General features: G+C 44.3%; 1 protein-coding gene across 2 annotated transcripts; it reads left to right on the top strand.

The window, feature by feature from the left end:
- Positions 1-547: 547 nt before the first annotated feature.
- On the top strand, positions 548-12,945 carry LOC132766189 (zinc finger protein 420-like). 2 transcript variants are annotated; one of them, XM_067465021.1, is made up of 6 exons: positions 548-652; positions 3,751-4,168; positions 4,877-5,000; positions 7,793-7,878; positions 8,705-8,831; positions 10,209-12,945. In XM_067465021.1, exons 2-6 carry the CDS (start codon positions 3,827-3,829, stop codon positions 12,041-12,043), a joined length of 2,514 nt encoding a protein of 837 aa, XP_067321122.1. In that variant the 5' UTR covers positions 548-652; positions 3,751-3,826; the 3' UTR covers positions 12,044-12,945. The 2 variants fall into 2 exon arrangements, with proteins under 2 accessions (XP_067321122.1, XP_067321123.1); XM_067465022.1 differs by lacking the exon at positions 548-652 and adding an exon at positions 2,930-3,653.
- The last annotated feature ends 78 nt before the right edge of the window (positions 12,946-13,023 follow it).

Below are 13,023 nucleotides of genomic sequence, written 5' to 3'. Positions count from 1 at the left end.
GAACACCCTCCCCAAAGAGCTTAGACAGGCCCCTACACTGGCTGTCTTCAGAAAGAACTTGAAGACCTGGCTTTTCCGATGCGCCTTCCCAGATTAGGAACTCTCCAATACCAAGTCCTATAAGCACGTTATTAGAACCAATGATTGCTGCACATTGCACTTGCCCTAGAAGTCCTATATACATCTCCTTTCACATCAGCACTTTTAATCTTTGTACCCATTCTCTGGCCCGGCCCAGTTTTATTGTGTTTTAGTGTATTGTGCCTGTTGTTTATTTTGCTTTATTCTGTTTTTAATTGTTTGATTTGCTTAGATTGTACTGTTGTGTTGTGTGTTGAGGCCTCGGCCTGTTGTAAGCCGCATCGAATCCTTCGGGAGATGCTAGCGGGGTACAAATAAAGTTTAATAATAATAATAATAATAATATGCTTCTGGAACATGGACAGACACATGCAACTCACAGCAACCCAATGAGACTCTAGCCTGTTCTCTTCTGCTGAGCAAGGGCAGCGATGGAAGGGTTAAGAAACCCAGTGGGCGGATCTTCAGCTTTCCAGGAAGAAGGTGGAAGCTGCGGCTGAGGAAGAGCCTCCTGGTTAGGATTGCAATTCCCAGTGTCCCCCAAGGGCTTTGGAAGGGCTGGGCTTGCAAGGTTAGTAGCAAAAGAGGCTTGCAAGGGCTGGGAATGCTGCAGGAAGCAAGGCAGGGGGAAAGGAAAGAGGAAGAGGAGGAGCAAAGGGGTCTTCTTGGGAAGGAACCAAGTAGATCCCATTGCCAACCTTTGCACTACCTCCCTTTCCAAAAAAAACTGATCAAAAAGCATGCAAATGCATCTGGGTTGAACAACCGGGGAGAAGGAAACCCTTTGGTAAAGGATTGAGATTGGAAGTTTGGGGAAAGAGGTGAGAGAGGCCTTGCTGGTTTGTTTGGTTGGTTGGTTGGTTGGGAGGAGGGCATTTGGAGCATGTCCAAGAACCCACACCGGAAGTGGCCAAAGTTCACTCCTAGTTTAGAACAAAGCATGTTATTTTCCCTGCTTGATATCACACATTATTGAGGAGCTGGCTTCCAACTACAAGAAAGGAGATTCCATCTGAACATGAGGAAGATCTTCCTGACTGTGAGAGCTGTTCAGCAGTGGAACCCTCTGCCCTGGAGTGTGGTGGAGGCTCCTTCTTTGGAGGCTTTTCAGCAGAGGCTGGATGGCCATCTGTCGGGGGTGATTTGAAGGCAATTTTCCTGCTTCTTGTCAGAATGAGGTTGGACTGGATAGCCCACTAGTTCTCCTCCAACTCTAGGATTCTATGATTCTACTAGCCACCCTCAGCCACGCATTGCTGTGGCCCACTCTGGTGGTCATGGGGGTTCTGTGTGGGAGGTTTGGCCCAATTCTATCGTTGGTGGGGTTCAGAATGCTCTCTGTAGGTGAACTACAAATCCCTGCAATTACAACTCCCAACTGTCAAGATTCTATTTCCCTCAAACTCCACCAGTGTTCACATTTGGGCATATTGAGTATTCGTGTATAGTTTGGTCCAGATCCATCATTGTTTGAGTCCACAGTGATCTCTGGATGTAGGTGAACTACAACTACAAAACCAAAGGATGCTGCCCACTAAACCCTTCCAGTATTTTCTGTTGGTCATGGGAGATCTGTTTACCAAGTCTGGTTCGATCCCATCATTGGTGGGATTCAGAATCCTCTTTGATTATAGGTGAACTATAAATCCCAGCAACTCCAACTCCCAAATGTCAAGATTCTATATCCCCCAAACTCCACCAGTGTTCACATTTGGGCATATTGAGTATTCGTGTAGAGTTTGGTCCAGATCCATCATTGTTTGAGTCCACAGTGATGTCTGGATGTAGGTGAACTACAACTCCAAAACCAAAGGATGCTGCCCACCAAACCCTTCCAGTATTTTCTGTTGGTCATGGGAGATCTGGTTCGATTCCATCATTGGTGGGGTTCAGAATGCTCTTTGATTGTAGGTGAACTATAAATCCCAGCAACTCCAACTCCCAAATGACAAAATCAAAAAATTTTGAGTGAAGGATATAACATACATTGGGTTGTTAGGTGTCTTGTGTCCAAATTTGGTGTCAATTCCCCCAGTGGTTTTTGAGTTCTGTTAATCCCACAAATGAACATTACATCTTTATTTATATATATGAGCTTCCTTTTTGAAGCTAACCCTCCTTTGCTTTGCTTTGGGTGCATCTACACTGCAGAATGGACGCAGTTTGACACCACTTTGGACTGCCAGGGAATCCTGGGATGTGTGGTTTGGTGACGTGTCAGCACTCTTGGACAGCCTGAGGATTTTCATAACACTGAGCCATGGCACTTACAGGGTTGTCGTGCTGCATTAATGTGTGTGTTTACGTCTGCGATCAATGTATCCAAGATTTATTATCAAAGGGAAGGAAGGAAGGCCATGAAAAAATAACCCTGCCTTCCTCTGAAGCTGAAACAGTGTAAGTCACTCGAGAAAACAATGTATCAAAAGGTTGCAAAAGGTTGCAAGTTGACCCTGGCCCTCCAGCCTTGGAGGGAGTTGCGTGTTTGCTGGCATTTTTCTCCCAGCAATGCAATGATATCCTTCTGATCTTTCTTACGTTCTGCAAACCACAATTTTTTGCGAGGAAAGTTGGTATCACTGCCATGTAGCGGAAAGCCAGTGGAAGCGAATGAGCAGTGCCAGTCGTCAGTAGAATTATGGAATCCTGTTGGAAGAGACCTGGTGGTCCATCCAGTCCAACTCCATTCTGCCAAGAAGCAGGAAAATCACATTCAAATCACTCCCGAAAGATGGTCACCCAGTCTCTGCTTAAAAGCCTCCAAAGAAGGAGCCTCCACCAGACTCCAGGACAGGGAGAGAGTTTCATTGCTGAATAGTTAGGAAGTTCTTCCTCGTGTTCAGGTGGAATCTCCTTTCTTGTAGTTTGAAGCCATTGCTCCATTGCGTCCTAGTCTCCAGGGCAGCAGAAAGGAAGCTTGTTCCCTAATCCCGATGACTTCCCCTCCCATCTTGATCCCTGGCCCTCATCATGTCTCCTCTCAGCCTTCTCTTCTGCAGGCTAAACATGCCCAGCTCTTGAAGCCGCTCTGTCCTTATAAAGCCTGTTCTCCAGAACCTTGATCATTTTAGTTGCCATCCTCTGGACACATTCCAGCTTAGAGTCAACATCTCCCTTCAATTGCAGTGTCCAGAATTGGACACAGTGTGATTCCAGGTGTGATCTGAGCAATGCAAAATAGAGGGGGAGCATAACTTCCCTGGATCTAGATACTATACTTCTATTTATACAGGCCAAAATCCCATTGGCGGTGGCGCAGTGGGTTAAACTGCTGAGCTGCTGAACTTGCTGACTGAAAGGTCACAGGTTCGAATCTGGGGAGTAACGTGAGCTGTTGTTAGCCCCGGTTTCTGTCAATCTAGTAGTTCAAAAACATGCAAATATGAGTAGATTAATAGGTACCACTCCAGTGGGAAGGTAACGGTGATCCATGCAGTCATGCTGGCCACATGACTTTGAAGGTGTCTATGGACAATGCCAGCTCTTCAGCTTAGAAATGGAAATGAGCACCACCCCCCAGAGTTGGACACGACTGAACTTAATGTCAGGGGGAAACCTTTATCTTTACCTAGGTGGGTGTGGAGAAACTGTTTCCTCTTGCCCTTGAACTCATTCCCTGTCTTCAGTGTATAATACCTGGCTCAAAATACAATTTCCTTTGTTTTGTAGGACTTTGCAACCTCCAGGCTGAAATTGTGAGAAGAAACAAAACATTTCTCCATCACTCATAAAGACCAGAACCGTAATGGGCAAGCAGATTTCCTTCTGCCCAGCAACCGAAGGAGACCCTCAAGTCAATGGCAACCCAGAGGCACAGCGCCAGCGCTTCAGGGAATTTTGCTACAAAGATGCCCAAAGCCCTCGAGAACTTCGCAACCAGCTCCACCACCTTTGCCAACAGTGGCTGGAACCAGAAAGGAACACAAAGACTCAAGTACTGGATCTGGTGGTCCTGGAGCAGTTCTTGACCATCTTGCCTCCAGAGATGGCGAGCTGGGTCAGGGAATGTGGGGCAGAGACCAGCTCCCAGGCGGTGGCCGTAGCTGAAGGATTCCTCCTGAGTCAAATGGAGGATAAGAAGAAGCAGGTGAGAAGATGTTTTCCAAAGGTGCATCTACATACATCAGGCTGGTTATTCATGTATCTTTTGCAGTGTTCTTAATGTAGAGTGTAGTTTACTTAACATTTTAACACTCATTTATGATCAAGATGGATTTTTAACCTTTGTTGTGAGGCCCAAAATGGGAGAGAGGCTAGGTATAAATTTAAGTTAATGCATGGTTCTGGCCCAAGTTACCTATCCGAACGTATCTCTGCCTATGAACCCACCAGGACTCTAAGATCTTCTGGGGAGGCCCTGCTCTCGATCCCGCCTGCATCACAGGCACGGCTGGCGGGGACGAGGGACAGGGCCTTCTCTGTGGTGGCCCCTCGGCTGTGGAACGCCCTTCCCATGGACATTAGATCAGCCCCTTCGCTAATGGTGTTTCGAAGAAAACTAAAAACCTGGCTGTTTGAACAGGCGTTCGGATAAATAGTGCAATGAACACGATGAATATAGGAAACGGAATTATGGATGACGAATTGGATCACGATTTTAGTTACGAGACGTTAATGTGTTGTTATTGAGATATCATTAGTTTGGATTTTATACTGTTAATGGTTTTAATATTGTATGTTGGATTGTCTTTTGCTCTTGTTGTGAACCGCGTTGAGTTGCCTACGGGCTGAGAAACTGTGGTATACAAGCAAAGTAAATAAATAAATAAATAAATAAATTTTAATGCATTCTCAGGGGGAAGGACAAATGAAGTTGGCGAGAGTTTTTCACAAGAGAGTGATGACAGTGATGGATTCCACGCAGGAGCCATTGTTCACGGAGAACCAGCATAAGAAGGATGGAACAGCCGCCACATCAAGTAGGGAATAATGGTCACTTTTTCCAGTTTTTATCTCATTCTTTTGCATTCTTCAGATCTCTGGGTAAAACCTTCATCCATCTCTCCTATCGTTCTGGCATAAAGTATTGCAGATATTTTAAGGATTTATAGAAGTTGGGTTGTTGTAGGTTTTTTCAGGCTATATGGCCATGATCTAGAGGCATTCTCTCCTGACATTTCACCTGCATCTATGGCAAGCATCCTCAGAGGTAGTGAGGTCTGTTGGAACTAGGAAAAAGGGTTTATATATCTGTGGAATAACCAGGGTGAGACAAAGGACTCTTGTCTGCTGGAGCTAGGTGTGAATGTTTCAACTGATCACCTTGATTAGCATTTGATTGCCTGGCAGTGCCTGGAGCAAACTTTTGTTGAGAGGTGATTAGATGTCCTTGTTTGTTTCCTCTCTGTTGTTGTGCTGTTGTTTATAGAAGTTGTTCTCAACCACTTAGTCATTGTGATGCATTAAAACAGCAGTAGGCTTTCTCAACAAAGTTAGGGTCAAATTCTTTTGCCCCCAAAGATCTCAAATGCTTTCAGTGAGTTATGGGGAGTTAAGAATTATGGGGAACATTTTTGGCATGTTTTGGAGATCCTCTATATCTCCAAAGGGCTTCAAGGAGCTGGGAGTCCTAAAACATGGAAGGCCATAAATTTGACACCTCTGCTTTAGATCCTTCAGTGGAACACTCTATTGACTTCCTCTCAAAATGGACCAGAGTCACACAAGAGCAGTGGTTCTCAGCCTGAGGTCCCCAGATGTTTTTGGCCTACAACTCCCAGAAATCCCAGCCAGTTTACCAGCTGTTAGGATTTCTGGGAGTTGAAGGCCAAAAACATCTGGGGAGGCCAGGTTGAGAACCACTGCACTAGAGGATCTAGATCAGGGGTTGTCAAACTAAGGCCCGAGGGCCAGATACAGCCCTCCAAGGTCATTTACCTGGCCCTCGCTCAAGGTCAACCTAAGTCCGAAATGACTTGAAAGAACACAACAACAACAACAACAACAATCCTATCTCATCAGCCAAAAGCAGGTCCACACTTCCCATTGAAATACTTATAAGCTTATATTTGTTAAAATTGTTCTTCTTTTTAATTATTGTATTGTTTTAAAGTGTTCTTTGCACTACAAATAAGATATGTGCAGTGCATAGGAATTCATTCATTTTTTTTTTCAAATTATAATCCGGCCCTCCAACAGTTTGAGGGACTGTGACCTGGCCCTCAGTTTAAAAAGCTTGTGGACCCCTGATCTAGAGCAATAGTTCTCAACCTGTGAGTCCCCAGATGTTTTTGGCCTTCAACTCCCAGAAATCCTAATCGCTGGTAAACTGGCTGAGATTTCTGAGAGTTGTAGGCCAAAACATCTGGGGACCCAGTGGTTGAGAACCACTGATCTAGAGAGTCCTAGAGATAACACCACTCAGAATATCTAGGTCACCTTGGATAATTCTATGCTCAGAATACCCCGCAGAACGTGGAGCAAAGTTCCTCAATGCTTCCTAGGTTTGCCAAGCAGGTAGCTAGGGGACGCACTAGATCAGGGGTTCCCTAACTAAGGCTTGTGGGCCAGATGTGACCGTACAAGATCATTTACACTGCGCTAAACCTTAGATTTAGGGTCACCCTAGGTCTGAAATAGCTTGAAGGCCCACAACAACAACCCTCTGAATGAACTTGAATCTCATCAGCCACACTTCCCATTGAAATACTGGTAAGTTTATGTTGGTAAAAGTGTTCTTCCTTGTAAATATTATATTGTTCTTCCGTGATTGTTTATTTTAGGCACAAAAAACCAGGAAGTAAATGGAATCAATTTCCAATCTAAAATGACTAAAATAATCAAAGTCTGGAGAACAAAGTCTGGCGCCCTCCCTTATGGCCTTTCGTAAGGGCCTGAAAACATGGCTTTTCGAGATGGCCTTCAACTGAGTGCTATGGTACTGGAAATGACGACCGGAATGGATTACGACTATGAGATTGATTATGATCCCACGATAAGACGAAGCGGATTTTTAGTATAATTAGATGTTATGTATTAGTAATATGTTGTTTTGTTGTCTTGACTTATTGTAAAGTGTGTTTTTTTCTCTATGTTCTGTACACCGCCACGAGTCGCCCTAGGGCTGAGAGCGGCGGTTAATAAGTGCAAGTAATAAATAAATAAATAAATAAATAAATAAATAAATAAATAATAAACAAGCCCTTTGAAAAGCAGCTTCAATAGCTGGGCTTGTTTAGCCCACAGAAGAGAAGGCTGCAAGGAGACATGATGAGGGGTAGGTATCAATATGTGTGGGGAAGTCATAGGGGGAGGGAGCAAGCTTGCTTTCTGCTGCCCTGGAGACTAGGACACGAACAATGGCTTCAAACTACAGGAGATTCCCCCTGAACATGAACTTCCTAACTGTGAGAGCTGTTCAGCAGTGGAACTCTCTGCCCTGAGTGTGGTGGAGGCTACTTCTTTGGAGGCTTTTAAAAAGAGGCTGAATGGCCATCTGTCGGGGGTGCTTTGAAGACGATTTGCCTGCTTCTTGTCAGAGGGTTGGACTGGATAGCCCACAAGGCCTCTTCCAACTCTATGATTTGATAATTTAGAAAGACCTCTCCTGAATATGCGTTGCTGACTTGTTTTGAGGGGATAGGGTCCATCGTCTTGGGTAGCTTTGAACTCTAGATTAAAGCCTAAAGCAGATTCATGAGAGCCCATTAATACAACTGTTCATTTTAAGTAAGCAATATATGTTCTCCTTTTTCTGTGATCTTTGTTTTAGGTGGAGAGATGACCCACACAATTCCCATCAGGCCCCCTCCTCTTCATGCTGGAATGCAATCGCTTGCTGTGTGGCTCTCGAATCAGGTGAGAGTAGCCTTTCAATGAAGCCAGCTTGGAATCCTGCAGAAAGATATTATCTAGACATTTCAAATGTCCAGTTGGCTCTCCACATTTGTGGGTTTGGGTTTTGTGGATTTGATTGAAATGTTCTCTCTAGGAACCTCTATGTCCGTGGTGTCAAACTCATGGCTCTTCAGCAATTTTGGACTTCAACTCCCAGAATTTCTGATCATCGGACAAACTAGTTAGGGCTTCAAGGAGCTGGGAGTCCCAAAACATGAAGGGCCATAAATTTGACACCTTTGCTTTAGGTTCTCCAGTGGAACTCTCGATTGACTTCCTCTTGAAATTGACCAGAGTCACACTGGAGGATTTAGAACAGTGGTTCTCAACCTGTGGGTTCCCAGATGTTTTGGCCTTCAACTCCCAGAAATCCAAATAGCTGGTAAACTGGCTGGGATTTCTGGGAGTTTTGAGCCAAAACACCTGGGGACCCAAAGGTTGAGAGCCACTGATCTAGAGAGTCCTAGAGATATCACTCAGAATATCTAGGTCACCTAAGATAATTCTATGGTCAGAATACCCCACAGAAAGTGGAGCAAAGTTTGTCAGTGGATCTGTATGGCATCGATTTGTGCCTTTATGTCTGCCGCTCTTGAGTCCTCTTTGGAGTGAGAAGGGCAGGACATAAATATGGAAAATAAGTAAATTAATACGTAAGATGTTGGTCTGTGTTCCATTGCTATGCAATGCTATGCGTATAAAATTCAAATTACTTTTATTTCTCTGAGATAAACTTTTTATTTTTTCCCTGGCTCCCCACCTAATTGTTCTTGTCTTCTCTTTTCAGGATCTAGTGTCCTTTGAAGAGGTGGCTGTGCGCTTCACAGAGGAGGAATGGGCTCTTCTGTCTCCTGACCAGAAGACTTTGCACAGAGAAGTGATGGAGGAAAATTCAAAGAACCTGATCTCTCTAGGTAAGGCTTTGTCTTTCCTCTCACTGATTAGTGTTGTTGACTTTATTTGCCATCCATTTGGCTTTGACTTAAAGATTCATAGGGCTAATGTAGCACAGCAGGTTAAACCACTAGCTGCAGAAGACTTACTGACCGGAAGGTTGTCAGTTTGAACCTAGCAGTTCAAAAACAAATGTGAGTAGATCAATAGGTAACACATTGGCAGGGAGGTAAAAGGCACCCATGCAAAACATGCTGGCAACACGATCAGGATGGCATCTACAGACAACAAGCTCCTCGGCATGGAAAATGGAACAAGTGCACCTCCCCATGGCCAGAGTTGAGCACAGCCTCCAGACACTGGAGATGAAAAGGGGGAAGACTTTACCTCTATCTGTGTACTGTATGTCTTTGTTATTAACTGTATAATGGCATTGAGTGTTTGCCATATATCTGCTCTGACTCCCCTTGGAGAGATAGAGTGGAATATAAATAAAGTGTATTATTATTATTACTATTACTATTATTATTATTTGAAACACAACAAGATTAGTACAGAGCAAACAACATCACTATGCTGGTTGTTGTATTGGATCACACGTTGGACACCTCCCAAGTGTCCAACGTGTGATACCATGTGATGTATCAGGGAATAATGTGTGTGGATCCCAGTAGGGTGGTCTTTTACCACTAACAGATGGTAATTTTGTCAGTGCTGATTGTGTTTATTTATTTATTTATTTACAGTACTTATATTCCACCCTTCTCATCCTGCAAGGGACTCGGGGTGGATTACAGTGTAAATATACATGGCAAAAATTCAATGCCATAGACACACAACACATATAGACAGATAGTCAGAGGCTATTTAACATTCCAACTTTTTCTGGCCACCAGGGGAACTGTCACTTCACCATCCATTTGCAACACTGATGAAGTACTTCCTCATTCCCCGCATGCGTGCTGGAGATTTTTTTTAATGGCCTCGTAAATTAGTTAAATTAGCCTCCCCACATAAGTGGTACCTAATTTTCCTACTTGACAGATGCAACTGTCTTTCGGGCTGCAAAGGTCGACAACAAGCTACACAAATTGGTCGGAAGCTCACTCTGACCTGGGCTGGCTTCAAACTCATAACCAGCCAGCTGCATCACAGTCCTGGTGCTAAGTGCTTAAGTGCTTAAGTGCCAATAAATAATATCATTTTAATATATTATTATTATTATTATTATTATTATTATTATTATTATTATGCATGAGAGACCATCGAGTCACCTTGGTATTGACAGCCCTTCCCAGGTCTTGGAACCTCAGGGTATATGCTGCCATTCTCTTTCTCACGTATATAATGCTTTTCTCTGCCATCAGGTCTTTCTCTTTCTCTCTCTCTTCCAATAGGAGATTGGAGAAACAATGAGAAAACCAATGAGGAAAGAAAGAAAACAGAAGCAAAACAGAAGAGGAGAAAAGCATCAATTGCATCTGAAGGGGTTGAACTTAATAATTGCACAGTGCTGGGAGAGCCTCTGAGTGCTAAACCTGGAGATAAAAGGAACATCTTCCTTCAGTATCCAAACACTACCAGAGCGATTCTTAGTACACACCCTAGAATCCAGAGGGGAGAGAAACCATATAAATGCTTAGAATGTGGGTTGCGTTTCAGGTGCACCACTCAGCTCATATCCCACAAAATAATCCACACAGAAGACAATCCGTTTAAATGTTTGGAATGTGGCAAGCCTTTCACTTGCAGTTCAAAACTCAGCTTGCATAAAAGAATCCACACAGGAGAGAAACCGTATCAGTGCCTGGAATGTGGAAAAAGATTCACGTATGGGTCAACAGTTAGAAAACATATGCGGGTCCACACAGGGGAGAAACCATACACATGCCCAGATTGTGGAAGAAGTTTCAGCGAGAGCACCAATCTGACACGGCATCGCAGAATCCATAGGAGAGAGAAACCATTTTCCTGTTCTGAGTGCGGAAGGGGTTTCAGGTGCAGTTCAGAGCTGCGCTCCCATCAAAGGACTCACACTGGAGAAAAGCCGTATAAATGCTCTCAGTGTGAGAAGACCTTCACTCACTACACTGGCCTTGCTTCTCATCAAAGGATCCACACTGGAAAGAAGCTGTATAAGTGTTCCGAGTGTACCAAGAGCTTCAGTTGTAGTTCAGCACTTAGTTTGCATCAAAAAATCCACACAGGAGAGATGCCTTACAGATGCTCCGAGTGTGGCACAAGTTTCAGGTGCAATGCTCAGCTGAACTCTCACAAGAGAATCCACGTAAATGAGAATCCGTACAAATGCTTGGAATGTGGAAAGCCCTTCACCTGCAATTCAAAACTCCTTTTACATCAAAGAACTCACACAGGGGAGAAACCATTTCAGTGCACCGAGTGTGGGAAGAGTTTCAGTGACGGCTCGGCTCTTACGAAGCACAATCGAATCCACACGGGAGAGAAACCCTATAAATGCTCTGAGTGTGGAAGGGGCTTCTCTGACAGCCGAAACCTTGCAAGACATTGTCGAATCCACACCCAAGAGAAACCATATAGCTGTCTGGAGTGTGGGAAGAGTTTCAGAAACAGTTCAGAGCTTTACTCCCATGAGAGAATTCACACCGGTGAGAAGCCATATCAATGCTCTGAGTGTGGAAAGCGATTCGGTCACAGCATGAGCCTTAATTCTCACAAAAGAATCCACGCAGAGAAGAACCCGTATAAATGTTTTCAATGTGGAAAGCCCTTCCCCTGCAATTCAAAACTTCTTTTACATCAACGAACTCACACAGGGGAGAAACCATTTCAGTGCACAGAGTGTGGGAAGAGTTTCAGTGACAGCTGGGCCCTTACGAAGCACAATCGAATCCACACAGGAGAGAAACCTTATTCATGCCCCGAGTGCGGAAGGAGCTTTGCTGACAGTCGAAACCTTGCAAGGCATTGCAGAATCCACACAGAGGAGAAACCGTTCAGATGTTTTGAGTGTGGAAAGAGATTCAGAAGCAGTTCAGACCTTTACTCGCACGAAATAGTTCACACTAGTGAGAAGCCGTATAAATGCTTTGATTGTGGGAAGAGATTCAGCCGCAGAATGAGCCTTAATTCTCACCAAAGAATCCACACCGGGGAGAAACCATACAAATGCTTCAAGTGTGGAAACAGTTTCCGATGCAGTTCTCAACTTTCCTTGCATAAGAAGAAGTCACACTGGAATGAAACTGCATGAGGGGTCACTACAAAAAGATCTTCTGCACAAGGGAGGGACTTATGATAGAATCATAGAGTTGGAAGAGACCACATGAACCATCTTGACCAACCCCTACCATCCATACCTCAGTTGTTTTGTTAGGACGGCACAGATTGTAAGATGCATATTAATTTCAGTAGCACCAACTGATAAACATTTTTAATATAAAAAGCACCCAAAAAGCACACACCTGTTTTTATAGGTGTTTCTAAGGGGCAAATATGCACCTTTGGATTGAAGAAATACAGTATATGTGCTTAGCTTCTGGTAGGTGATTTAGTTACAGTTCACACTTCTGCTTACATCAAAAAAATTAACCTAGAATTGACCCATTTAAAAATTTAGATCAAGGTTAAACTTCAAAATTGCAATCAGACCTTACCCTGTTTTCTCGAAAATAAGACATTCTCCAAAAATAAGACCTAGTAGAGGTTTTGCTGAATTGCTGAATATACAGTGTTCCTTCACTTATCGTATTCCAAGACATTCCAGGACCACCCACGATAAGTGAAAATCTGCGAAGTAGAAATGGTATATAGTATATGTACAGTATACATACGTATTAGGCCTGTGCGGTTTCGTTCGTTATTTCGTTATTTCGTTATTAATTCGTTATTTTTACCATATCCGACGCGATATCAAAACACTTTTTTAAACCCGGAAGGGTTTAAAAATATCGAAACAGCAGCCCCATATATTTTACGAGCTTCAGCTCGTGTCGTTAATGGGATGGAGGCTGCTGACTGTGCTGCTGGTGCCTGGGAGCCAATCCGGCGCTCCCAAGCACCCCAGCAGTAAATGGGGCGGGCGGGGCGAAGGGGCGGCGCGAGCGCACACCCAGTGAGCCAAGCACCGCCCCTGCCTGTTGGGCGCCCGGCCCGCGCGCGCTCACCCTTACACCCGGCCTCCGCACGCCATCCAATCGGCTCCGGCTCCTGCGCCCTCGCCCTCCTCCTCCT

The sequence above is a fragment of the Anolis sagrei genome, chromosome 2 (genome assembly GCF_037176765.1).
Source record: "Anolis sagrei isolate rAnoSag1 chromosome 2, rAnoSag1.mat, whole genome shotgun sequence".
Lineage (NCBI taxonomy): Eukaryota > Metazoa > Chordata > Lepidosauria > Squamata > Dactyloidae > Anolis > Anolis sagrei.
This window is presented reverse-complemented; position numbering and strand designations above follow the sequence as displayed.

Excerpts from the sequence above, each read along its gene's own strand:
- LOC132766189 (XM_067465021.1), top strand. The coding sequence starts at position 3,827 with ATGGGCAAGCAGATTTCCTTCTGCCCAGCAACCGAAGGAGACCCTCAA. Across the intron at positions 5,001-7,792 it reads TGGAACAGCCGCCACATCAA|GTGGAGAGATGACCCACACA; the intron begins GTAGGGAATAAT and ends TCTTTGTTTTAG. Across the intron at positions 8,832-10,208 it reads AAAGAACCTGATCTCTCTAG|GAGATTGGAGAAACAATGAG; the intron begins GTAAGGCTTTGT and ends CTCTTCCAATAG.